Source organism: Sturnira hondurensis, unplaced genomic scaffold (genome assembly GCF_014824575.4).
Source record: "Sturnira hondurensis isolate 20B ecotype Veracruz unplaced genomic scaffold, ASM1482457v3 Scaffold0005252, whole genome shotgun sequence".
NCBI classification, from domain to species: Eukaryota; Metazoa; Chordata; class Mammalia; order Chiroptera; family Phyllostomidae; genus Sturnira; species Sturnira hondurensis.
Genome location: NW_028077883.1, coordinates 5,277,339 through 5,304,478, shown reverse-complemented (window position 1 = coordinate 5,304,478; position 27,140 = coordinate 5,277,339). Strand labels below are relative to the sequence as shown.

Below are 27,140 nucleotides of genomic sequence, written 5' to 3'. Positions count from 1 at the left end.
GTGGAAAACTTATTTGAACAAATAATAAAGGAGAACTTCACCAGTCTGGGAAGCAAAGGAAATAGACTTCCAGGAAATCCAGGAAGCTCAGAGAGTCCCAAAGAAGTTGGACCCAAGAAGGAACACACCAAGGCACATCATAATTACATTAGCCAAGATTAAAATGAAGGAGAGAATCCTGGAAGCAGCAAGAGGTAAGGGGACAGTCACCTACAAAGGAGTTCCCATCAGACTGTCAGTGGATTTCTCAAAGGAGACCTTACAGGCAAGAAGAGGCTGGAAAGAAGTATTTCAAGTCATGAAATCCAAAGACCTACATCCAAGATTGCTTTATCCAGCTAAGCTTTCATTTAGAATGGAAGGACAGATAAAGTGCTTCTCACATAAGATCAAATTCAAGGAGTTCATCATCACCAAGCCCTTATTATGTGAAATGTTAAAGGGACTTATATAAGAAAAAGAAGATTGAAAATATGAACAGTGAAAGGACAGCAAACTCACAGTTAACAACACCTAAAACAAAAGCAAACCAAGAGGACAGCTAGATCAGGAGCAGAACCATAGAAATGAAGAACACAGGGAGGGTTAGCAACAGGGGAGTGGGAGGAGGAGACAGGGAGAGAAGGCACAGAAAATAGCATAGACAGTAGGTAGAAAATAGATAGGGGGGAGGGCAAGAATAGTAGGGGAAATATAGAATCTAAAGAACTTGAGACACGTGGTCATAAACTAAAGGGGGGTAATGGTGGGGGAAGGGTGTACAGGGTGGAGGGGAATGAAGGGGGGGAATAGAACAACTGTAATGCTATAATCAATAAAATGTATTTTTTAAAAAAGAAATAGTTGAATTTTGCATATATTTTGGTGGTGGAGCGGGCAGGATGTGTTGAAGAACCGAAGGTGTGACAGGAGAGAACTAGGCCAAGTTACTGTCAGCTTTGAAAACTGGTCATACTCTCTGCATCACCTTTGTAAAAGGTGGAGATCTGTAAACTGCCGAATTCTACCTATTTATCCCAGATTATTTAATCAAACTCTCCAGCACCGTAGCCCTGGAAACCATACTTTTCAAATGCATCTTCCTGATTTTTCTGATCTGATTTGAACTAACCAAACTGGCTCAGGACTGGCTTGAATTACAGGAAGGAGGCCATACCTTCAGGAAACAAATTAGAAGCACAACACTGTACAAAGTACGTGGGTTAGTAGGCTTATGGGTGGAGAGACTAATCCCACTGTGATCTCTCTTGCAGAACAGTAAAAGAAGCCTGAACAGGGTGGAGCTAAGCATGGAAGGCTTCCTGGAGGAGACTGATTTCTACGAAGGATTTCTCAGGACTTTATCTGGAGTGAAGGGAGGAAAATGAAAGTAAAAGATGATGGGGTGTGGCTGTGGGGTGGCAACTGGCTCACGCCAGTCGTCTTGTTGGAGCCCTCTGTCACCCAGACACAGCCCTCCAGCAGTCGCTCTGACAACGCGACTCCACTAACGCTCCACTGCGCCCAGACAGTGACCCGCCCATTTTCCTCCACTAGCCGCAGCTCAGGTTTCCGGATGGTCCTAATTTCAGATCGGACCAAACCGGATGAAGGTCGCGTGCCCTCTTCCGCCTTCACGCTTTTTCACTAAAACCCGGCCTGGAGGTGGCACACGCCGTGTTTTTGCGCAGGCGCGGTCTGCAGTCCACGCGCGGCGCTATGCCGGCCTCGCACGTCTCCCGAGTCCGGGCCTTGTATCGGCGCATCTTGTTGCTGCACCGGCTTCTGCCCCCAGACCTTAAAGCCCTTGGCGACCAGTACCTGAAGGACGAGTTTAGGAGACATAAGACTGTTGGTTCTGACGAGGCCCGGCGTTTCTTGCAGGAATGGGAGGCAAGTGACTGCCCCCTTCCCCCACCACCCCACCTCGGCCCTACACCCTTGGAGGTCCCTTATGGACCCAAACCAGGGGTCCTGGTTTGTCCCTATGAAAGACCGCCTGTCCTGCCTGGTTTTTCCAGGTCCCATGCCAGCGGCAGCCTTTTCTATTTGAATTAAAGAGCGCAAAGCTGTTCAAATAGTACTTCCCGAAGTTACTGCCAGAGCCCATCGATTTCTCGCACGGGTTCCTCGCTGGAGCAGATCCCGTTCCATCAGCATCTGCCTGTGCCAGGCGCTGGAGTGGTGAGGATGGGATTAATCACCGTCAGGTGCTCAAAGAGCTTATGTCCCCTTCAGTGCCTTGCATGGAGCAAGTGCTGATTAATAAACTAATAGTTTTCTCCTTACCTCTAACTTCTCATACTTAGTCTTGTTTCCATAATTACTATTTTTAAGACTCCAGTGCTCTTTGTTGGGTCTTAATAATGTTCTCAGTTGACTGATACAGAAGTCAGTTAAGCCTCAGGGACTACAAGCGTTGAAAGAGAAAAATATTGGTCAGTTTAAGGCCGGTGAAAGTTGGTTTCTCCTGAGTCTGAAGTCACATTACTTCGTTACTTTGCCCTGCACTCCTTTTAAAGCAGACACACGCGCTAGGGATTAGCCCTTTGACTACCCGTCCCCCCGGGGCCCCCACCCACCCAGCTCCCCCGCCTTTGGGTGGAGGAAAAAGATATTCAGAATATTATATTTCCTGGGGTTGGGAGCCCTGCAGGACTACTTCTAGTTCTGATTTGTAAATATCAAGAAACAAATGGAATGGGAGATTAGAGCGAGATCTCAGGTCTTTGAAAGCTTGAAGCAGTGTTTGTATAAAAACAGAGGTAAGCGATTCTTCCACCTAAAACATTGATGGCTGAAGAGACTACTGAAGTCTGTTGTTAAAGGTCATAAAGGTTAGAGTGAACACAAAACCTTGTCACTGAATCCCAGAATTCTTGATTGTAGAATTCTTGAAGCTTGCAAAGGGAACATTTAGGACAAGGGTGAAATCTAGAACTTTCCTAAATATGTTATGTATTAGATGTATTGGGTTGGCCAAAAAGTCCATGGGTTTTTTTTTCCTGCAAAATAAGAGACACATTTTTCATTTTCACCCATAACTACTGATTTGGATATTTGAGTATGTTGGCTATCTCACATGTGGTGTAACATTGATTGTTCTCAATTAATGTCTCAATTTGATAGCTATCAACTTCAACTAGTCTACCCCACCATGGAGCATTGTCCAGGGAGAACTCTCCAGCACAAAACTTTGCAAACCACTTTTTTTAATGTATTGTTTTTTTAACAAACTTTACTGGAGTATAATTTTCACACAATCAGCTACGCCCATCTTTTTTTTTTAGATTTTATTTATCTTTAGAGGAGAAGGGAAGGAGAGAGGGAGAGATATCAATGTATGGTTGCCTCTCATGCATCCCCTGCTGGGAACTGGCCTGCAACCCAGGCATGTGCCCTGACTGGGAATCGAATCTCGATCCTTTGGTTTGCAGGCCCGTGCTCAATCCACTGAGCTACACCAGCCAGGTGTAGAAGAGAGGGCATTTTAAAAAGCTGTGTAAGTAAAAAGTGTTTTGTTCAACTTAGAAGGCTTGGTATTAGGAGTTCATCTTTTTTTCCCTTAACTCTCAACATAATTCTAGACGGACAGAAGTTAAAAAGATAGTGCTGAGTTCCCATACATCCTACACTTAGCTTCCCCTTATGTTAACATTTTTCATAACCGATTATCAAAACTAGCAAATTAACATTGCTACAGTATTCTTAACTACAGCCTTTATTCACATTTTGCCTATATTTCCACTAATGTTCTTATGTATTTCAGGGACCTACATTGTACAATTTTTAGCCATCCTGTCTCCTTAATTTCCTCTGGTCTGTGACACTTTCTCAATTTCTTATCTTTCAGGTCTTTGACACTATTTTGAAGAGTATTAGTTATTTTGTAGACTGTCTCTCAGTTTGGGTTTGTCTGGTGTGTTCTCTTGATTAGACTGGTGTTAAACACTGTTGGGAAGGATACCACGAGGGTGATGGGCCCTTCTCAATACATCATGTCAGAGGGCACATGGTATCACATTATTCATCACATTATTACATCACATTATTTACATCACATTATTACTGGTGATGTAAACCATGATCACTTGCTTAAGGTGATGTCTCCATTATGGAATTACTCTTGTCCTTTTTGAAATTCACACATATTTGGGGGGAGATACTCTGAGGCTACAGATATCCTGTTTGTTCTTAAACTTTCCAGCTAATTGTAGCATTCATTGATGGATCTTGCCATTGTGCTACAATGGTGACTCTGTCTCCCTTATTCCTTCTGAATTTATTAGTTGGAAATGTTTTGTAGGTAAGCATTATTTCTTCTTCCCTGCCGTTGATCTAGCATTTTACTTATTTTTAAAAAGATTTTATTTATTTATCTCCAGAGAGAGGGCAAGGGAGAGAGAAAGAAAGGAAGAGAAACATCAATGTATGGTCACCTGTTGCATGCCCCCTAATGGGGACCTGCAACCCAGGCATGTGCCCTGACTGTGAATTGAACCAGTGACCCTTGGGTTCACAGGCTGGCACTCAGTCCACTGATCCACGGCCTACAGCGAAGGCCTACTTGCTTTTTTGGAATGAGGAAAAATGTGACTCACGAGGCTAGGCCCCTGGATTTAATAATCTGGCAATTGGGTTAAACCCAATGATCTGTTTGGTTAAAATAATAATTCTTGTAGTTGAAAAGCAGCTTAGTCTAAGCCTGGGAATTAGAAGAGGTAGGCTGGGTTCTACCAAGAGAACCAGTTTCTTTTTTTCAAGGATGAGGGTTAGAGAAGACTCCAGTGACTTGGCAAGGAGAAAAACCTGGCTAGCGCAGTGATACCAGAGAATGATATTTCTCATTTGGCCTTCTAACTCATTTTCCCCCATGTGCTCCTCAAAACGTCTAATTTATGATTGTTATACTTGATGCTACTAGTTATGGCATGAATTTCCATTGTTTTTAGTTCATGATGATTGCAGACATGGTACCTGTTATCTGAGCGTTGTAAGCTTGATGCTTACGTTTATACCCAGCTGATTGAGAGGGATACAATGATGATTACAAACTTGGTACCCATTATCTGAGTTGCATAAGCTTGATGTTTATTTTTTATTTTTAGAAGTTATTTATTTTTCAATATATTTTATTGATTATGCTATTAAACTTGTCCCAATTTATCCTCCTTTGCTCCTCTCCACCCAGTATCCTCCATTCCCTCTGGCAATTCCCCCCTCTTTTAGTTCCCCCCTCTTTTAGTTCATGTTCATGGGTCATGCATATAAGTTCTTTGGCCACCTCATTTCCTGTACTGTACTTTTTCTAACAGTATAGGAAATACTGTTAAGTATTAAGTAAATGCTTCCTAAGTAAATACGGTTTAGTATATACTGTTAAGTATAGGAAATGCCCCTGTCTATTCTGTATCGACCAATTTGTACTTCTTTTTTTAACATTTTAAATTTTTTTAAAGATTTTATTTATTTATCTTTAGAGGGGAAGGGAAGGAGAGAGGGAGAGAAATATCAATGTATGGTTGCCTCTCGTGTGCCCCCCGCCAGGAACTGCATCCCCTGCTGGGAACTGGCCTGCAACCCAGGCATGTGCCTCTGGTTCGCAGGCCCCGCGCTCAATCCACTGAGCTACACCAGCCAGGGCCAATTTGTACTTCTTAATCTCTGCACTTTGTCTCCCATTCTCTCTCTTCCCCCTCCCAAATGATAACCCTTCAAATGATCTCCATGTCTATGATTCTGTTGCTGTTATGGTTGTTTGCTTAGCTTGTTTTTTAGGTTCAACTGTTGATAGTTGTAAATTGTCATTTTAATGTTCATAGTTTTGATCTTCTTTTTAAATGAGTCCCTTTAACAATTCACATAATAGCTTGGTGATGATGAGCTCCTTTAGCTTTACCTTGTCTGGGAAGTACTTTATCTGCCCACCGATTCTAAACAGTAATTTTGCTGGATAGAGTAATCTAGGTTGTAGATCCTTGCTTTTCATCACTTTGAATACTTCTTGCCAGTCCCTTCTAGTCTGCAAAGTTTCTTTTGAGAAATCAGTTGACAGTCTCATGGGAATTCTTTTGTAGGTAACCCTCTGCTTTTTTCTTGCTGCATTTAAGATTCTTTATCTTTAACCTTTGACATTTTAATTATGATGTGTCTTGGTGTGGTCCTCTGTGCTTCCTGGACTTGTATGTCTATTTCCTTCACCAAATTAGGGAAGTTTTCTTTCATTACTTTTTCAAACAAGTTTTTAAGTTTTTGCTTTTCTCTTCTCCTCCCAGCACTCCTATGATTTGAATGTTGGCAGGTGCAAAGTTGTCCCAGAGGTTCTTTAGCCTGTCCTTGTTTTTTTTTTTCCGATTCTTTTTCTCCTTGCTGTTCTGATTGAATTTTTTTCTTCCTTATGTTCCAGATCATTGACTGAATTCCACTGTTGATTCCCTGTAAATTTTTCTTTATTTCACTTAAACTTTGTTTTTTGCCTGGATCTTTTTTATGCTTTTGGAGTACCCAATGAATTCCTGGAGCATCCTGATAACCCCGCAGCTGATAGATTTCTTATCTCCATTTTGTTTAGTTCTTTTTCTAAAGTTTTCTGTTCTTTCATTTGAGCCATATTTCTTTGTCTCCTCATTTTGGCAGCCTCCCTGTGTTTTTTTCTGTGTATTAGGTAGAGTTGCTTTGACTCCCTGTCTTAGTAGCATGGCCTATTGTAGAAAAGCACACTGGTGAGTTGGATGGGGCAGAGCCTTAGGTAATTGCCAGGGTGGGGCAACTGTGTGACCCAGGTTGATGGAGCCTCAGATATGGTGTCACTGCTCTGTGGCTCTGTGTTGGGGAGGGCTCAGAGAGGGGACAATGCTGCTGCCTGGCCTCTGGAGTTTTGTCCAAAAGGAAGCTGTCTCCTGGCATTCACTCTGATGCCAGACACTTCAGTTTCTCCCTCTATGCCACTGGTGCCTTTCCAGCTGCTGCCCTGGTGCTGGAGCCCAGAGGGAGTGAATATGTAAGTCCTAAGTCTGTTATAGGCCATTTAAGAGGAGACGCCTGAGATCCCACAATTAATTTTGTTGCCCCAACCCCCACTAGTTTTTACAGTCAGAGGTTATGGGGACTTATCTTCCTGGCAGTGGGACCCTGGCCTGGGTGGTTGGTGCGAGGCTGGTGAGGCTGAGATTCCTTGCTCCCGAGGTATCCCCTCCTGATCTTTATCCACCACATATGGGTGTGGGTGTGGGATCTTTATCCACCACATATGGCTCTGGCGTCTCTGCCCCTCCTACTTGTCTGGGTAAATGTGACTTCTGTAAGTTCTTCGTTGTTGGACTTCCATTCAGTTCTATTTTCTGATGAGGTGGGTGATAGGTGTTTTGTATTTTAGTTGTAGTTTTTGCTGTGGTTGTGCAAGGAGGCGACCCATGTTTAACTATGTCTCCATCTTGATGTTTATGTTTATATTGTTCTAGTTGACAGTGACACAATTGTGCACTTACTGTGCTCTGTGTCATTTGGTCTCTGGGATTCTCACACATTTCTAAAACTACATATGAATTGAATGGATGGTGAATCTGTTTTACTTAACGGGCAAAGTTGGGTGCCACTGGAGGAAGACAATGGGGGAAGGATTGAGAATATTAGAGGCCTCAGTATTAGGAGAGTTCTCTATTCCCTCCATTTGTGATCACAGATAACTGTGGCAAATATTAGTGGGAGTTCAGTTATGAAAGTTTCTGTTCAAGGATCAGGTGGGGTAGGTAGGTGGCAAGTATTTCATTTTATCTTTTGGATAAAAATGTAAATGCATATTTACAGACTAAATAGTGATTTTATATAATTCCTTACCATAGGAGAAAGATTGTAAATTCTGAATGAGATGTTGGGAATCTGTTAGAGAGAGTGTTGGTAACTGGTTGGCAAAGTATCCATTGCAGTCTTACTCTCAAGTTTTTTAGGAGGCAACTATTAGAAGTGGAATTGGAGGCTGGTAGCTCAGGGGTCTTATGGAATCTTAAAAGTTTAATGATGGTCATTTTTTAGGTATAGCTGATTTAGGTAGTGCTTTCTTTTTTTTTTTTTTCCAGTGTCTACCTGTTGTAGAGAGAACTTCTCACTAGTTACTTTTTTGGAAATCAGAATAAGCACTGAAAGTTAAACAGCAAGTAGAACGTATTTGTGATAGAATGTGAGATACAGAGTAAAAAACAGTGAGCTCCCAGGAGCTGCTCTGCAGATACTCGGTGTGTGTAATTCTCCCTTTTCTGCCCCACTTGTTTATGTCTATGGCTTTCTCAACTGGATTCTGGTATTTTTCTTAAGTAGCTGCTTTGCTCTGTATCTGTTGGGGGATGTTTATAGTGGAAGTTCTGTTTCTGGAAAAAGCAAAAGGCTTAAACATTCTGTAGTTATTGATCACTTATTATTGCCAGGTAAAGTGCTAGGCAGGTGAGACACCAAAGTGAATAATAAGTGTGATTTATTTTCATGGTACCCAAAAATAGTAGAATATAAATCCATAATTATAATATAGTATGCAAAGCTGTCTGTTAATTGCTATGGGAACAAGGAGGGAGTGGATGAAGTTGAAGTCCACGTACGATGTCAGAGCTTAGTCTGGAGCAAGGCAAAGATACTTGAAACTGTCATGAAAATGACTTTCTAGAAAGAGAGAATAACATGTGCAGAGGTATTAAAGTAAGAAACAGTATAATTTTTTCCCAGAATCTGCAGTGATATGTTTGGAATTTAGTGTATTATGTGGGAGATTAGGAAAAGATAAAGCTAAAGAAGTATCAAGAGATAGGATACTCTGCTAAGGATTAAGTTTATGTTTTGAATCGTTGAAAGATTTTAAGCAGTGGTGAAAATGATTCAAATTATATTCTAGAAAGATTACTTAAGCAGCAATATAAAGAAATGATTGAAAAATGAGCCAGACTGAAGGTAAGGAGAACTGTTAGGAGAGATATAGTAATCCAAAATATCTTTGTATCTGAACCCAGACAGAGGGGTCGAGATTGGAGAGTATGGATTTATTTAGGTGTTATCTTTTTTAAGGTAAAATGAGACTTGACTTAGTGACTGATAAAGGATTGGTGACGGGAGGAAATAGAAGGGATAACTCTCAGGTTTTAGAACAGGATACCAATAACCAGAATAAGTATATAGGAGGAGCAGGTGGGGAATGAGTTCAGTGTGGCACATTGTATGTTAAAAATTCTGGTGGGGCAGTCAGGTGGAAATATTCTGAGATGTGTATTGATCTGATACTCAGGAGAAAATTGTGGCTGGAGATTTAGAATTCCTTATCTGTAGTTGGTGATCCCAAGGTGTGGATGAAAGTGGCAGGCTGGGTATAACATAGGGGAAGGTGGTCAAAGATAGTAGTTTACGAGATGCTGGAACTGCCCTGTTATCTTCTTCTGTATTTAGTTGTTCCTAACTACTTCTGCAAAGGAGCATACTTTTTTCCTGCTTGATTACGTTTAATTAGATTTGTGTGATAGTTTAGATCTCATAACAGTTGCCTTTTTGTTTTGTTTCGTTGTATTTGTTAGGAGGAAGGACTTCAGAGTTAATGTAACCATCTATTTGTAACTCACATGGGACATCTTTTTCTTATTTATGACTTTAAAGTGGATGATCAGATAAAAAATGTATGATTAAGTTGCATGTCACCTATATTTAGAGTCTTTTTTAACTTGGTATAATTAGGGATGGATGAGTGTTTTGCAGTTCTTATAATTGTATGCCTCTCTTACCTAATTTGAAGACCTCATTTTGTTGCTTTTGAACATCCTGATTTGTAGTTTGTATTTTAGTTTGGGGCAGAAAAGGAATGAATTACCTCTCTGTTCGGAAGAGGGACTGTGTGTGGGGGACATTGCTACCAAAATGAGTGAGTCATTTGGAGACCTCTCAGTTGTATTATTTATTCTGAGTGCTATTCAATGTAGTATTTTTGTGGTGGTTTATTGAATGGTGATGTGTCACACATGTATGTTTTTTACATTAAGCTTTACCTTTAAAAATTTTAGTAATATTGTGGTCCTTAACCAATGGTTGAAAAGGGATAAAGCAAAGGATATGAAATAGTGTGTCCTTGGAACATAAATGGTTTCTTTTTTCCCCCCCAACTTCTGAAACATTTGTATTTTTAGTGAAGCTTTTAGTGAATATGTTTTTTATTTAGGAACATTTAACTTTTACTGGTGTCATGAGATGTGTTCAATAATGATTATGTATAAAGTAATTAAAGGTTTTGTTTTTTAAATAATCAATATTTGATCAATATTGCATATATTATTGACTTTATAACTATGCTACTGGAACCTAGAGGTATGTTCCTTTTGTTTAAGTGATTTAAAATTTATTGGATTTCACAGATTTAAAATAATGGTAGTAGCATAATATCAGTATGCTAGTGAATATGGTTCTAAAGCAGATCTGTGTGTGTGTGACTGTGTTTGTATACATAATGTCTTAAAATTTTGAAGTAAGTTTTTGCACATATTTTAAGATAAAGGATTATTACATGTGTATAATGTTAACTTTATTGATTTTCCTTACTATTTTATGAACTAAATATATTTTATGGTTGCATATAAGAACAACTGTCTGGATCTCCAAAATATATAAAGAATTCACACGACTCCACTCCAGGAAGACAAACATCCCAATTAAAAAACTGTATTTTTGTGTACTTGTAATGAAAAGTTAAAAACACCACTTACCATCAAAAACAAATATGAAATACTTAGGGATAATTCAGACAAAGGATATATAAATCTGTACATTGAAAACTATAAAGTATTGCTTAAAACGTGTGTTGACTCTAAACCTTTAGTTACTCTTTTTTACCTAACCACTAGAAGATATATTTAGAATTTCTAGAGCTCTAAATTGAGATAAGAAAAGAATCATCTGAGCCATCCATCTGGTACAGTATTAACTCTTTCTAAGGTAACATGAAGAATCTTCTCATTTTTAATTTTTTTAAAGATTCTATTTATTTTTAGAGAGAGGGGAAGGGAAGGAGAAAGTGGGAAAGAAACATCAATGTGTAGTTGCTTCTCCTGCACCCCCTACTGGGTACCTGGCCCACAACTCAGGCATGTGCCCTGATTTCCAACCGGCAACACTTTGGTTTGCAGTCCAGCACTCAATTCACTGAACCACACCAGCTAGGGCTCATGTTTACTATCTTAATGGACATACTTAAATATTCTTTGTTGATTCTCTAAAACTTAATTTTATCAAAATTAATTGCTACTTAATAGCTGTTAATCTGTTGTATTTTAATTTTCCACTTTTTTCTAAGTACTACTGTAGAAGGTTGCATGAAGGCTGACAGGGAGATAAGGTGCGGAGGGGAGATTGGTTAATTGTTGGTTTGTCTTCTGTAGGGCAGTCAGAGAGGATGGAAGAGGTAAACAGGCATACTTGGTGGCTTGGAAATTAGTAGGCTTCGGAAAGAAATTCTGGGTAGGTATGTGCCACTCAGGATTGTGGTTATATGTCCTGGTGATTGATCTTGTAGGTCTGCAGTTAGACTTTATGAATACCCAGAGACAATCAGATACCGAAATCAGATTCACACTAAGTTTATATAATACTAAAGTATAAATTGGAATGCTGATTTACTCATCTCTGTGGGTGGGGGACAGGAGACTGGAGAAGAGGGCTTTCCTTTTCCCGAAGTCAGAATATTTACATTTAGCCCTGGATGGTGTGGCTCAGTGGATTGAGCGCTGGCCTGCGAACCAGAGGGTCACCCATTCAGTTCCCAGTCAGGGCACATGCCTGGGTTGTGGGCCAGGTCCCTGGTCGGGGGCACACCAGAGGCAACCACACACTGATGTGTCCCTCTATTTCTCCCTCCCTTCCTCTCACTCTAAAAATAAATAAATAAAATCTTTTTGGGGGGGAGCATGTTGCTGAACTCTGCCTTCTAAAATCGTTTTTTTAAAAGAATATTTATAGCCCTGGCTGGTGTAGCTCAGTGGATTGAGCACGGGCCTGCGAACCAGACAATCGCGGTTCGATTCCCAGTCAGGGCACATGCCTGGGTTGCAGGCCGGTTCCTTGCAGGCTAACTACCAGCAGGGGACGCACAAAAGGCAACCATACATTGATGTTTCTCTCCCTCTCTCCTTCCCCTCTAAAGATAAATAAATAAATAAAATCTTTAAAAAAAAAGAATATTTATATTTAGATGCAGGGAACCCTCTTTCACATGTCTCAAAATTCAGATTTTTTTAGATTTTAGAAAGGCAGTAAGATATATTATTACATATTAAGAAACATACAGTGGAATCTGGGAGTCTGTATTTTATTATACCCTGTAATAAAATACATTAATATTTCTTCAGTAAAACATTAGATTCTTCATATTAAGGACAGTAAATAAAGGCTTCATGTCTGTTTTAGGTCAGGATTTGCTGCCAGTTAAGTTCTGAAAGAGCTCTTGTTGTTTTGAAAATTCTTTACTTCAGAACTGCAAGCAATTGTGGACGACTCTTAAGCTTTCTGGGAAAGTGAATGGTGCTTAGAAGGTTGCTTGGTAAATGTGTAATTAAAATGACAGGCCTTGGGCAGGCATGAGAGGCTTTTCATCAGTCCTCACTGCGTCTGCAGTAGGAAACGCCGAGGGGCCTCCTGCTTCACTGCGCCTTTTTCCTGGCCAGTGCCAAACCTGTATCAGCAAGTCTGCTCCTTCATAATACTTTAACTTTTATTTTAAGCACGTTCTTTCTGTCAAACTACTATTATTATTACTCCTCCTACTACTACTACTGTGTTGATTAAGTTACCTAATTTGACTCCGGGGCCTGAAAGAACTCAGGTAGCACTTCTCATTGTGAATGGATTCAACTACCTTTTGCTCTTTACTCCTAAATCATTGGCACTTGAAGCATTTGTAAAACTTGCATTTCAATCTGCAAGATGAAGAGGTCTCTAGTTTGTTAAAAAAACTATCCTATTGAATAAAAAACGTCTGTACATATCTCACAGGAATTCCCTGCCCCCTTCTAAACTAAGAATGGCCGCCGATGGCATGGCAAACACATCTATGCATATATACGAAACCACTCCAGTAGCATCAGTCTGCAGCATCCGTGTGTCTGGCTTCACGGCACCTGGTCTAAACTGTGACATCTTGTTCACTATCTCACACTTTCCAGATTGGGCCTTGATAGTTTACCTGTTACTCATTTTATAAGCTGGAGATTAGTGTGATTATTCAGGATTTCTAACTAATAATCATAGTTAACACCCGTTTAAAAAAATGCCACGAGCATCTCTGAATGCCTCTACAACATTAAAAGCAAGATGCACAGAGTGAGAAACATTTTAAATATTTAGAAACATGTACGAGTTTAATATAGTTTCAGGGTACTTATAACAGGGTACTTTGGCTAGTTCTTGTAAATCACTTCTAATTTCTCAGGCACTTTTGGAAACTGCAATATGATTATACTCAAATTTTTAAATTAAATCTAATGAAGTCAGAGACACCTCAAAGAGGTATATTATGGTTCTTTTCCTACTCTAGAATTAATGTTGATAGATATTTTATTTCTCCATCCTCCTCTCTTAAACCCTTCCCTCTCCTCTTCCTCCTATCTGTTATCCTCTTCCCCTTCTTCATTTTCCCTCTTTTTCATGCAACAAGCTATCTATCCCCTTTGCACCATCACATTTTCCTGAATTAGCTAAATCCTTTTCATGCGCCACCTTTGGTCTCAGCACCTTATATTGTAAGGCTAAATTTTTGCTATCAGATTACTCCACCTCTGTTCGGTCTTCAGTGGAGATGCCAGGGTTTGTGAATGCGATCTTAGGTGGAACTCTGAACAGGAAGATGTCCACCAGCAATGGCCACTTGGGGCCCTTGGGGTCCTTCCTCCTTCCCTTAGTTGGTCCAAAATGCTCCAGTGTGGATCATTAAATTTGGATTTCCTTTTCCCAGACATTGTCTTCTACATCTCAGAGCACTTCTTAGAAAACTGCAAAACGAAAACAAAAACAAAAAACCCTGCAACACTCATGGATGGGGATGTGCAGATTTTTCTTTTTTTGTACTGCTTGTCTCCACCAAGAAGGCAAAGCAGGCTCTCTGCTCTTTGGTCCTCAGGTTTCATGATTGTTATTGGGGTACTTATAAAAGTACATATTTAAGAGCAATTATAATACACATTTCTATGCTATTATATTTAATATATTAGTTTCACCTGCTAGATTTGTCAAGTTTGGGGGACAAAGATTTGTAATAGAAGTTTTTGAAGCTTGATAGTTTGTAACTACTTTTAAACTGAGTATATTTCTGTAAAGTTTATAAATTGATTTATAAATCTCCATACTGCTTTCCACAGTGGCTGCACCAGTCTGCATTCCCACCAGCAGTGCAAAAGGGTTCCCCTTTCTCCACATCCTCGCCAGCACTTGTTTCTTGATTTACTGATGATAGCCATTCTGACAGGTGTGAGATGATACCTCATTTGGTTTTAATTTGTATTTTTTTGATGATCAGTGATGTTGAGCATCTTTTCATATGTCTGTTGGCCATGTGTACGTCCTCTTTGAAGGAGAGGACATATTCAAGTTCTTTGCTCATTTTTTTATTGGGTTATATGTTTTTTCCAAGTCCTTTGCTCATTTTTAATTGGGTTATATGCTTTTTAAAGATTTTTTATTTATCTTTTATTTATTTATCTTTAGAGGGGAAGGGAAAGAGAGAGGGAGAGAAATATCAATGTATGGGCACCTCTTGTGCGTCCCCCGCTGGGAACTGGTCTGCAACCCAGGCATGTGCCCTGACTGGGAATCGAACTGTGATCCTTTGGTTCTCAGGCCTGCACTCAATCTCCACTGAGCTATACCAGCCAGGGCCAGGTTATATGGTTTTTTGATGTTGAGTTTATAAATTCTTTATAAATTTTGGATATTAGCCCCTTAGCAGATGTATAGGTGAATATGTTCTCCCATTCTGTGGGTTGTCTTTTTATTTTGTTGATGTTTTTCTTTGCTGTGCAAAAACTTTTCAGTTTGATATAGTGCCGTTTGTTTATTCTTTTGTTTCCTTGCCTGGAAAGATATAACCAATAAAATATTGCTATGACCAATGTCTGAGATTTTGCTGCCTATCTTTTCTTCCAGGATTTTTATGGTGTTAGGTTTTACATTTAAGTCTTTGATCCGTTTTGAATTTATTTTTTTGTGCGGTGTGCAAAAGTGGTCTAGTTTCATTTTTCTACACATATCCAGTTTTCCCAACACCATTTATTGAATAAACTATCTTTGGCCCATTGTGCTTGAATATTAATAGACTATAAAGGTGTGGGTTTATTTTGGGGCTTTCTATTCTGTTCCATTGATGTACATGTCTGTTTTTATGCCAGTAACATGCTGTTTTGATTACTATGTCTTTATAGAATAGTTTGATATTAGGTTTGTGATTCCTCCAACTTCATTCTTCTTTCTCAGGATCGCTATTGCTATGTGGGACTGTTTGTGGTTCCATATAAATTTTTTAAATATTTGCTCTAGGTCTGTGAAAAACATCATTGGTATCTTGATAGATAATGTGTTGAATCTATAGATTGCTTTGGGGTAGTATGGACACTTTAATGATGTTAATTCTTTCTATGCACAATCACAGTATGTGCTTCCACTTATTTGTATCTTCAATTTCTTTCTTCAGTGCTATGTAACTTTCCAAGTACAGTTCTTTTACATCCTTGGTTAGGTTTATTCCTAGGTATTTTATTTTTTGAAGCAATTTTTAATGGATTGCTTTCCTAATTTCCCTTTTTGTTAGTTCATTATTGGCATATAAAATGCCACTGATTTCTAGGTGTTAATTTTGTATTCTGCTACATTGCTGAATTCATTTATCAGTTCTAGTAGTTTCTTGGTGGAATCTATGAGGTTCTTTATGCACAGTATCATATCATCTGCAAATCAAGAAAATTTTACCTGTTCCTTCCCAAATCGGATGTCTTCTATTTCTTCATCTTGTCTGATTGCTACAGCTAGGATTCCAGCACTATGTTGAATAAGAGAAGTGAAAGTGGGCATTCCTTATCTTGTTCCTGATCCTAAGGGGAACACTTGTTATTTTTCCCCATTGAGTATGATGCTGGCAGTAGGTTTGTCATATATGGCCTTTATTATGTATAGGTATGTTCCCTCTAATCCCACTTTACTGAGCATTTTTTAAAATCATAAATGAGTGCTGGATGTTATCAAATGCTTTTGTTCATCTATTGATATGAGCATGTGGTTTTTCATCCTTCATTTTTTGTGTGTAGTGAATCATTTATTGATTTGTGAATGCTGTATCATCCTTGCATCCCTGGGATGAATCCCACTTGACTGTGGTGTATGATCTTTTTGATGCACTGCTGTATTCAGTTCGCTAATATTTTGTTGAGGATTTTAGCATTTATGTTCATCGGGGATATCGGCCTATAATTTTTTATAGTGTCTTATCTGATTTTAGAAATAGAATAATGTTGGCCTCATAAAATGAGCTGGGGAATCTTCTCTCCTCTAAAATTTTTTGAAGTAGCTTAAGGAGAGGTGTTAAGTTCTTGGAATGTTTGGGAAAATTCACCTGTGAGGCCATCTGGTAAGGGCTCTTGATGGTTAGCAGTTTTTTTATTACTGTTTCAGTTTCTCGAGGTATAGTCTGTGTGTTCAGATTCTCTGACTCTTCCTGATTTAGTTTTGGAAAACTGTATGTTTCTAGGAATTTATCCATTTCACCTAGGTTGTCCAGTTGGTTGGCTGGCATATAGTTGTTCGTAATATTTTCTTACAATTCTTTGTATTTGGTGGCAGTAGTTATTTCTCCCCTTTCATTTCTGATTTTATTTATTTGGGTCCTCTTTTTTTTTCTTGATGGTTCTGCTTAAATGTTTGTCTTGTTTATCTTTTCAAAGAACCAGCTTTTGGCTTCATTGATTTTGTATCATTTTGTATCATATTTTTAGACTCTAGTTCCTTTATTTCTGCTCTGATCTTTATTAGTTCCTTCCTTTTACTCACTTTGAGCTTTGTCGTTCTTTTTCAGGTTCTTCTTAGTGTAAAGTTAGATTGTTTACTTGAGCTTTTTTTTTTTTTGAGATAGGCCTGCATTGCTATGTAATTTTCTCCTAGAATTGCTTTCCCAGTGTCCCAGAGATTTTGGATTGTTGTGTTCTCATTTTCATTTGTTTCAAGGTATCTTTTGATTTCTTTCTTGGTCTCATTGACCCATTCATTGTTTATAACATGTTATTTAGCTTCCATGTGTGTGTGTTTTTCAGTATCTTCTTGTGATTAATTTCTAGTTTATAGCATTGTGGTCACAGAAAGTGCTTGTTATGTTTTCAGTTTTCTTAAATGATTTGAGACTTGTTTTATGACCTAACCTGTGGTTTATCCTAGAAAACATTCCATGTACACTTGTAAAATATGTATACTGTGCTACTTTGGGTGAAATGCTCTGAAGATATCAATTAAATCCAGTCGATCTAGTGTGTTGTTTAAAGCCACCGTGTCCTTATTGATTTTCTGCCTGGAAGAGCTGTCCATTGAAGTCAATGGGGTGTTAAATCCCCAATTTTGACTATTTTTGTTGATTTCTTCCTTTATGTCTATCAAGGTTGGCTTTACATATGTAGGTGTTCCTATGTTGGGTGCATAAATGTTTACTAGGGTTATAGTCTCTTACTAGGTTGTTCCCTTTATCATTATGTAGTGTCATTCTTTGTCTCTTACTATAGCCTTGGTTTTAAAGTCTGTTTTGTCAGATATGAGTATTGCCACCCCAGGTTTTTTTCCTTCCCATTTGCATGAAATATCTTTTACTGTTCCTTTGCTTTTAGTCTGTATCTTTTGATCATGGGTGGGTCTCTTGGAGGCTATGTGTGTGTGTATGTATGTGTATATTTATATATATATATATAAATATATGGGTTATATATATATATATATATATATATGGGTTTTGTTTTTTATCTGTTCAGCTACCCTGTGTCCTTTGATTGGGATATTTAAGTCATTTGCATTTAAGGTGATTAATGATAGATACATATTTAGTGCCATTTCATTGTTAAACTATTTTCCTCCCCCTTTGTGGGAGACCATTCTGTGTGGCGTGGGCCCAGCTCCCAGAGATGCACAGGACCCACATCCAAGCATAGGTTCTCCGGTGGGGAATCAGGCCTGTAATATGCCTAGGTCGCTTTGAGTCTTGCTTTTTGCCAAAAACTCCCTCACCTGGATTTATGGCATATGTTTACTGCAAAGTAACTTCCTAAAATCCATGCTACACCTTCCAAGGATGAGTGTAACCAGTTCAACCACTTTTACCTTTTCATTTGCAAATATTTCTCTTCTGTGATGTGATTAGTGGCATTGGCCCCTTTGTTTTCTGTAAAAGGTGACCACCTAAAGCAACCTGTGCATAGTAAATGAGGACCATCATGTAATGTGCTGAGAAACCCAATAAATGACTGTCATGGCGGAGACTGTGGTTTTTGCTCCCCTTGAGAGAAAAGCCATGATGTCCCTTTTCCTCCACCAGACTCCGTAGTCTGTGTAAATGTCTTATTTCATCCATAATGATGTGAACACTGGGGCATCACCCTTTTTTTTTTCTTCATAAAGTAAGCCCTTTAAGACTCTTTGTAGTATGGGTTTATGTTAACAAACTCCTTTATCTTTTTCTTGTCTGGGAAGCTCCGTATTTCTTTCAATTTTAAATGATAGCCTTGCTGTGTAAAGTAGCCTTACTTGTAGGTTTTTGCTTTTCATCACCTTGACTATTTCATCCCACTCCCTTCTTGCCTGAAATGTTTCTGTTGAGTAACCAGATGACAGTCTAATAGGTACTCCCTTGTAGGTTACGAGCTGCTTTTCTCTTGTGGCTTTTAGGTTTCTCTCCTTGTCTTTAAGCCTTGTTATTTTAATTATGATGTTTGTGGATATAGGCCTCTTTGGATCCAACTTGTTTGGGATTCTCTGAGCTTCCGGGACTTGTGTGTCTTTGTTCTTCACCAGGTTAGGGAAGTTTTCAGTCATTATAACTTCAAATAGGTCCTTGATCCCTTGCTCACTGTCTTCTGCTTCTGGTGTTCCCATGATGCAGATGTTGTTATGCTTCACATTGTCCAAATGTTTCTTAAGCTCTCCTCGTTTTAAAAATTTGTTTTTCTTTTTGCTGCTTGGGTGCTTTTTCCTAGGTTGTCTTACAAATCACTGATTCGATCCTTGGCTTCTTCTAACCTGTTATTTATGCCTTCCAGGGTATTACTTATTTTAGATATTATACTCTTTATTTCTGACTGTTTTTTTAGGGCTCTTATGTCTTTTTTCATGCTATTGAGTATCCTTATAATTATTACTCTAAACTCTCCATCTGATCAATCACTTGCCTCCATTTCATCTAGTTCTTCTTCTGGAGAATTCTATTGTTCTTTCACTTGGGGTATGTTTCGTTGTCTTCCTATTTTGACTGCTGCTTTGTATTTGTTTCTTTGTATTAGGTAGCTTTGCAAAGATTGATGCAGACCTTCAGATGCTGCTTATGACTGGCCCTGGGCAACCTGTTTGGAGCTATCAGTGATTCATAGCATGTGGCTCCCTCTGCTGGGCCTGAGTGTGTGCAGAAAGAACCAGGCTGCACACTAACACTGGCTGTTACCTGTACTGGGCCCAGGGGAGGGTCAGCTGAAGTCTCAGAGCACTCAGAGATCTGCCTTAGTTGTTAAACTAATCAATGATACAGCCTTAAGCTGTACTCGGCAAGTGGCTTAAGCTCCACAGGGTGGGGCTATTGCCTCCTCTCAGGCTGATGCCACTTGGAGGGGATTGTTCTGGCTGAGGTAGATGGCTTCTGCAGTACCGGGAGTAACTGAGTACTCGGATTCTGTTGGCTGTTCCTGTCACTTCTCTTATCAGAGCCAACAGCTCCAGACTCTCCTCATGCATCTCTACTCCACTCTGCCCTCCCTCTGCCTGAGCCCAGTGTAAGTGGCAACAAACAAAATTTTGTATTGACTCTTTAAGAGGCTGTCTGCGTCTCCAGCCATCTCTCTGGCAGACAGGAACCCCACTGCTTTTCACAGCTGGATATTATCTGGGTTCCTTTCCTGGTCTGGTGCTATAGGCTGGGGAGCCCAGCTTGAGGTTTAGACCCCACACTTCTCAGGGGACCCCCCCAGCCACTGAAATATATCCCTCCAGAACTTCAGTGCCGCCTGTGGGAGCCCAGCCAGCCCTCTTGTGCTTCCTCTGTACTTCCTATCAGTCATGTGGTGTGAAATGGTTTCTTCCATTTGTCCTTGGTTATAAGGCTTCTCTACAGCTAGTGTTCAGTTTGGTTATTCAGGATGATTTTGCTACAATTTAGTTGTAATTCCAGATTGGCCTTGGGAGGAGGTTAGTGTAGCTTCCACTCATTTCTCTGCCATCCTGGGTCTCAGCGCTGTACTTACTGTACTTTGATGATACCCACCAGGTTATGAAGCTCTATTTAATACTGGGAAGGTCATAATGATAATTCCATTTACTGCTGGTAGTTTGCATACTGAAATGTTGGTAACTAAAATTAACCATAACCAGATATTTAATTCATAGAATAGCATAAATATGGTAGCTCTATAATGAAAAAATAAGATGTAATTGTTATATAATATGTTAACTGCTCTGTGGTTAAATAGACTTTTTGCTGTAGGGCTGTGTGGCAGCTGATTACTATTTGTTATATTGTTTTTCTTGGAAATGATATATAAATTAAAGCTGATAGCATTGGGAACTTGACCCCATTTCTCATACCCTCTGTACGGTCTATTGGATAGTCAAAGGAGAATGCTCCCATGACTTAACATGGTACTGCTGAATTCCGTGGGAATGAAAGCCTTTCCTTGAGGACTGAGGAAGAGGTCACTGATCTAGGAGAAACACCTCTTTTACTATGTGTAGGACCAGCCATTGGTCCATGGCCTTAACAAGTTGAGTGTCAGGAATAATCCAGAGGACGTCATTAAGTTAAAAAAAATGTAAAGGAAGCAAAGACTCAGCAGCAAAGGTTTCAGCTACAAGTTCAAGGTGGGTCATGGAGACACTGTTCCAAATGTAGGCTTTGGCCCGTGTGAGGGTGTTGGTCACACTGTGCCAGGGAGAACTAGACAGAAGCAACCCAACTGAGTTTATTGGTTCACTCATTCATTCATTACCTGCTGCTTTTCAGAGGATGCAGAGATTAATACATGGTCAGTGTTGTTAAGGAGTTTATAAGTAGGCTACAAGTCTGTATAAAACAGAATGAGACTCATACCCGGAAGAATAGTAGTTGAGAATGTTGGTCATTTGGCAGTGGGGCAAAGGATGGGCGGCAGACCACAGGGGAAGACTCTTTCCCTTGGCGCTGAGCCAGTGAACTTATGATTAGGCAGTTCTCTGTCTAATACAGCTACCCCCTCACTTGCCATTCCTTCTGAGAATGTTTGGAGTTTCCATTTACAATGTGATTATCTCTATGAGAGATTTTGTGTTAAACTATTATCAGTTAAGATGTTAATAATTATCTGACATTTGTTAATATCCAGCTACTTACTATGTGACCTTGAGTAATTGGATCAAACCCTCCAAGCCTCTGTTTCCTCATCAGTAAAATGGGACTGAGTTCCAGCAGTACTTACCTCTAAGATTAAGGATTAAATAAGATAATATGCATAATAGTTGCCTAGCACATAGTAAATTCTCAATAAATCTTACCTACTTTAGCTTCAGTGCGGGAGAGGAAGAAGTTTGATAGGGAGGAAGCAAGATTTCTAGGGAAGAACTTTGAGGTTGCTGAAAATAATTTTTGTAATTTCATTATTCGTAATTCTTTCTTCACTTACTTTCCATATCCAAATAGTCACCAAACTGTGTTGATTCTGTTTCCTTTTACTACATCAGAATTCTGACTTATTGTCTGCATTTTCATTACATTTGGATGTTTGTAGTAAATTCATAAGTACTCTTGTCTTAAGTCTCTTTTAACTGTCAGCTTATAAAACTCAACTTTGATCATATTATTTGCCCTGTCAAAAAAACATCATTGTTTTCCCATTAACTTGTCTTTAACTGGGAGTTCAGAATTGTGCAAAATATGACTCAAGTATATTTTTCCTATGTTACATCTTCATGTTCTTTGCCATGTATTCTGTATTCCAGTCATATTCAACTGAGCATCATTTTTTTAATGTGGCCTTAGGTTGCTTTGACTTTCACTGTTTACTTGGCATGAAAGTTTTCTTGTCTTTTTCTTTCTGGATAGCCAAATCCTGAAATGTCTTTCAAAATAGCTCTAATCCTTTACTGGCAAGTCTTATTAATTTTTACAGTGAAAAGCAGAATTCTATGTCTTCTAATTTCCTCAAATATTGTTTGTGTGTTTTTGTGCTTAATGCTTTTGACATTATTTTTGGTTATTTGTGTACATCCTCTTTGGCACTAGGAGATGATAAGTTCCTTAAGGACAAAAACTGTTATGCTTACCTCTGAGTACTTTGAAGCTCCTAGGACAATATTTTGCTCATAATAGATGCTCAATAAATCTTGTTTTTTTCCTACAGAAAAACGTATGATTATTTTTCAGATGAAGACTAAATATGCTAATGTCCACAGTGGATAAAAAAGTTAACCAGTTAAATATGTGAATTATCATCTTTATAAGATTAATAGTTTAAGCAGAAGCCTTTACCCTGATTATGAAAATTCTTAAATTGTATTTTATGAATATATGAGAATTCAGTATATTTCATAGGGTACTAGGCTTATTCCAAACATTTTAATTCATATTTTTATCTAGATAGACTGTCAAGTCACTAGGCATGTGAATGTATAAATAGCTGTTCCAGATTATTATTATTATTTTATTATACTCTGTAGCTATTAATAAACATTTGGTGTTTATAAAGCTTATAACAGGAATTTGTTGTTCTTAATTATTCAGGACAAGTTAAAGTAGCTTAATATTGTTGCTTCTTTTTCCATTTAATAAAGTGTTTTGAGTGGCTAAGGTGGGAGAGAGATAAGGAAAGAAGACTACCCAAGGAATTTAAGGTCATGGAACTGGTAGAGAAACCCAGAATAGTCATAACTGCTCTCTTGAAAAGAAAAAATGAACTAAGTGTTGTGCAGTTTTCGTAAGCTGAGATGAATGCTATTTTTCTCTTAGGAAGAAGAGAGGCTAGGAGCAACTGTGCACGATCATTTTCACGAAATTCTAAGAATTAACTGTCTTTACAACTAGATTCATCCTTTCTAATACTGGGAAACAAATACCGTAGTGGGGTACAGGAGTTTTTGTGTAAGTGTAATTTCAAAAATTACCACACGATGGCAGAAGATCCTCACATCTGGAAAAACAAATGGCAGTCACAACTGTTTCTGTTCATCTGAAATCGTTATTTGTCTTTTCATAGTTCCACTAGTAATCTTCTTATTTGTGTTGTCTCACATAGATACAGCATTGCCATTTTAAATATTTTAAGTGTTTTCACTGATTTTAAAATGGAACACTATTTTTCTATTTCTTGTATACCATTTTAATCCATTTTTGAAGATTTTTATGGATTTTCCCTGAGTAGTGCCTTAAATAATTGTTTAGGTAATATTATTATTTTCTTAAATCAGTTGAAGGGAGAATTGAGTGCAGCTATTTATAGATGAATGTATGAAACCCCAAATGTGGACTTTCATTTGACTTTATTTTACAAATTAAGGAATTGATTCAACATATATTCTTTTGTTTTAATTTGCCTAGAATTTTGAATGGCCATCTCATGCTCTTGTGACTGTTGTGTTACTGGCCTGCTTTATCACTGTCAGGTCTTCTCACTGAAATTTTCCATCCTAATTTAAGAAATTCATTTATTTTGTAAATATTTTTTAAATGAATACCATGTTTCATATACTTCTCCAGGCACTGATAATTCATAATAGGAAAAATAATTCACAGGTATGATCACTGTTTTATGGAGTTCACAGTCTTATAAGGCAGACAGCTACCAAATATGTTAATGCTTGTGGTTTGTACTAAAACTAATATACTTGTCATTTTTTTAATGCTCACCTGATGATATATTTTTTATTTTAGGGAAGGGGTGGGGCAGAGAGAAACACATCAATGTGAGAGAGAAACATTCATCAGTTGCTTTCTGCACACACCCCAACCAGGGATTGAACCTGCAACCTAGGTATATGCCCTGACCGGGAATGGAATATGCCCCTGTTTGGTTGGGCAGTGCTCCAACCAACTGAGCCACCTAGGCAGTGCTATTTGTCATGAAATTTAAGGAGTGTGCATCTTTTTATAAAGGTACTGTAGATTTATTGTGAAAATACTGAATTATATGAATGATGACCGGGGACCTGAAAAAGATCAAAATAAATACTTTGGAAATTTTGTGAAAACTTAAGTGGACCAAGGTTTTTAAAAAATTATAGGTTTAACTGTACTTGAACAACAGTTAAATAAAAATTTAAAAAAAGAACAAAATAAAAGAATAATGACTAAAAAAATGTATAGGTTTAAGATGTACAATTCATACTGTGTGTTCCCCATGCCAAGTCATGTCTTCCTCCATCACCATTTATGCCCCCGTTACCCACTTCTTGCTCTCCCTTCCCCATTTTCCTCTAGTAATAACCATACTATTGTTTGTCTGTGAGAGGTTTTTTTGTTTTTGTTTTCGCTTAATCTCTTTACCTTTTTCTTTCTTTCCCCTTAACCTTTCTTCTGACAGCTATGAGTCTGTTTCTATTTTGTTAGTTTATTTTGTTCACTAGATTCCACATATAAGTGCAATCATCAGGCATTTGTCTTTCTCTGATTGGCTTATTTCACTTAGCATACATAATTCACTTTCCAGGTCCATCCATGCTGTGGCAAAAGTTTAAGATTTGCTTCTTTTTTTTACAGTTCGGTAGTATTCCACTGTGTAAATGTACCACGTTTTTTTTATCCACTCATTTACTGATGGACATGTGGGCCACTTCCAAATCTTGGATGTTGTAAGTAATGCTGCAGTGAGCATTGGGATGCATATATTCTTTTAAATTAGTGTTTCGGGTTTCTTCAGATATATTCCCAGCAGTGGAATCGCTGGCCATAAAGTAGTTCCATTTTTAATTTTTTTAAGGAAACTCAATACTGTTTTCCACAGTGTCTACACCAGTCTGCATTTCCACCAACAGTGCGTGAGGGTTCCCTTTTCTCTGTATTCTGGCCAACATTTACTGTTTGTTGATTTATTGATGATAGCCATTCTGACAGGCATTAGATGATATCTCATTGTGGTTTTAATGTGCATTTCACTGATGATTGGTGGGGAGATAGAAGAGGGTAAAGGGGGATAAATTGGTGTCAGAAGGATACTTGGCCCTGGCTGGTGTAGCTCAGTGGATTGAGCGCAGGCCTGCGAACCAGAGGATCGCGGTTCAATTCCCAGTCAGGGCACATGCCTGGGTTGCAGGCGGGTTCCCTGCAGGCCAACTCCCAGCAGGGGGCGCACAAAAGGCAACCATACATTGATGTTTCTCTCCCTCTCTCCTTCCCTCTAAAGATAAATAAATAAATAAAATCTTTAAAAAAAAAAAAGAATGATACTTGACTTTGGGTGGTGAGCACACAATGCAATACACAGATGATGTATTATAGAATTAATTGTATACTTTAAACCTATATAAGTATATTGACCAGTGTCACCCTAATACATGTAATAAATTTTTTCAAATAATTTTTTAATTACCACTTATATATAGTATTGTATTAATTTTAGGTGTACAACATAGCAATTAGACATTAATCTACCGTATGAAGTGATCACCTGAGAAGTCTAGTATGCATTTGATACCACACATACATTGTTATTGACTATATTCCCTGTGCTGTATTTATGTCTCTGTGACTATTTTTATAACTGGCAATTTGTACTTTTCTGCCCATCTACCCAACCGTCCTTGTATCGAGCAACCATTAATTTTTCTGTGTATCTATGAGTTGTTTTTATTTATTTTGCTTTTTGGATTCCACTTAGAAGTGAAGTCATATGATATTTGTCTTTTTCTGACTGACTTGTTTCACTTAGCATAATACCCTCTGGGTTGATCTATGTTGTTGCAGATGGCAAGGTTTCACTCTATTTTTATGGCAGAGTAATATTCCATTGCATGTAGGTACCATCTCTTCTTTATCCGTTCATCTCTCAGTGGACACCTAAATTCCTTCCATATCTTGGCTATTGTAAATAATGCTGCAGTTAATGTGGTACATATAATCTTTCAAATTAGTGTTTTTGATTCCTTTGGATAAATACCCAGAAGTGGAATTTCTGGGTCATGTGTTAGTCCTATATTTACATTTTTGATGACCCTTCTTACTGTTTTCCATAGTGGCTGTACCAATTTACAATCCCACCAACAATACACATGGTTCCTTTTTTTCCGCATCCTTAGCAATACCCGTCTGTTGATTTATTGATGACAGCCATGCTGAGAGATGTAAGATGATAATTCACTGTGGTTTTAATTTGCACTTCCTGAGGGTTAGTGATGTTGAGCATCTTTTCATATGTCTCTTGGCCATCTGTATGTCCGTTTTGATCCTCTGCCCATTTTTTAATTGTATTGTTTTTGGTGTTATATGAGTTCCTTATATATTTTGGATATTAACTGCTTATCAGGTATTTTATTGGTAAATATTTTCTCTCATTCAGTGGGTTTTCTTTCTTTTTTTTTAAAGATTTTATTTATTTGTCTTTAGAGAGGAAGGGAAGGAGAGAAGGAGAGAAATATCAATGTATGGTTGCTTCTTGTGAGTCCCCTCCTGGGAACTGGCCTGCAACCCAGGCATGTGGCCTGACTGGGAATCGAACCGCGATCGTGTGGTTCACAGGCCCGACCTCAATCCACTGAGCTACACCAGCCAGGCCCAGTGGGTTTTCTTTTTTGTTTTGTTGATAGTGTCCTTTGCTGTGCAAAATCTTTTTAGTTTGATGCAGTTCCATTTGTTTATTCTTTTCTTTTGTTTCCTAGCCTTTGGAAACATATGATTTGGGGCCTCAAGGAACTTTAGGAGGTAGAAGAGGAGTAAGAAAACAGCTGTAGCTGTGATACAAGGCACTTGT

At 38.5% G+C, this 27,140-nt stretch overlaps 1 protein-coding gene across 2 annotated transcripts in view; it reads left to right on the top strand.

Moving 5' to 3' along the window:
* The first annotated feature begins 1,630 nt into the window (after positions 1-1,630).
* SDHAF3 (succinate dehydrogenase complex assembly factor 3) overlaps positions 1,631-27,140 on the top strand; it is a 52,677-nt gene continuing 27,167 nt past the window's right edge. For both annotated transcript variants that reach the window (XM_037046432.1, XM_037046433.1), the window contains exon 1: positions 1,631-1,872. In XM_037046432.1, coding sequence (XP_036902327.1) covers positions 1,699-1,872 — 174 coding nt within the window. In that variant the 5' untranslated portion in view covers positions 1,631-1,698. The remainder of the gene's footprint in view (positions 1,873-27,140) is intronic.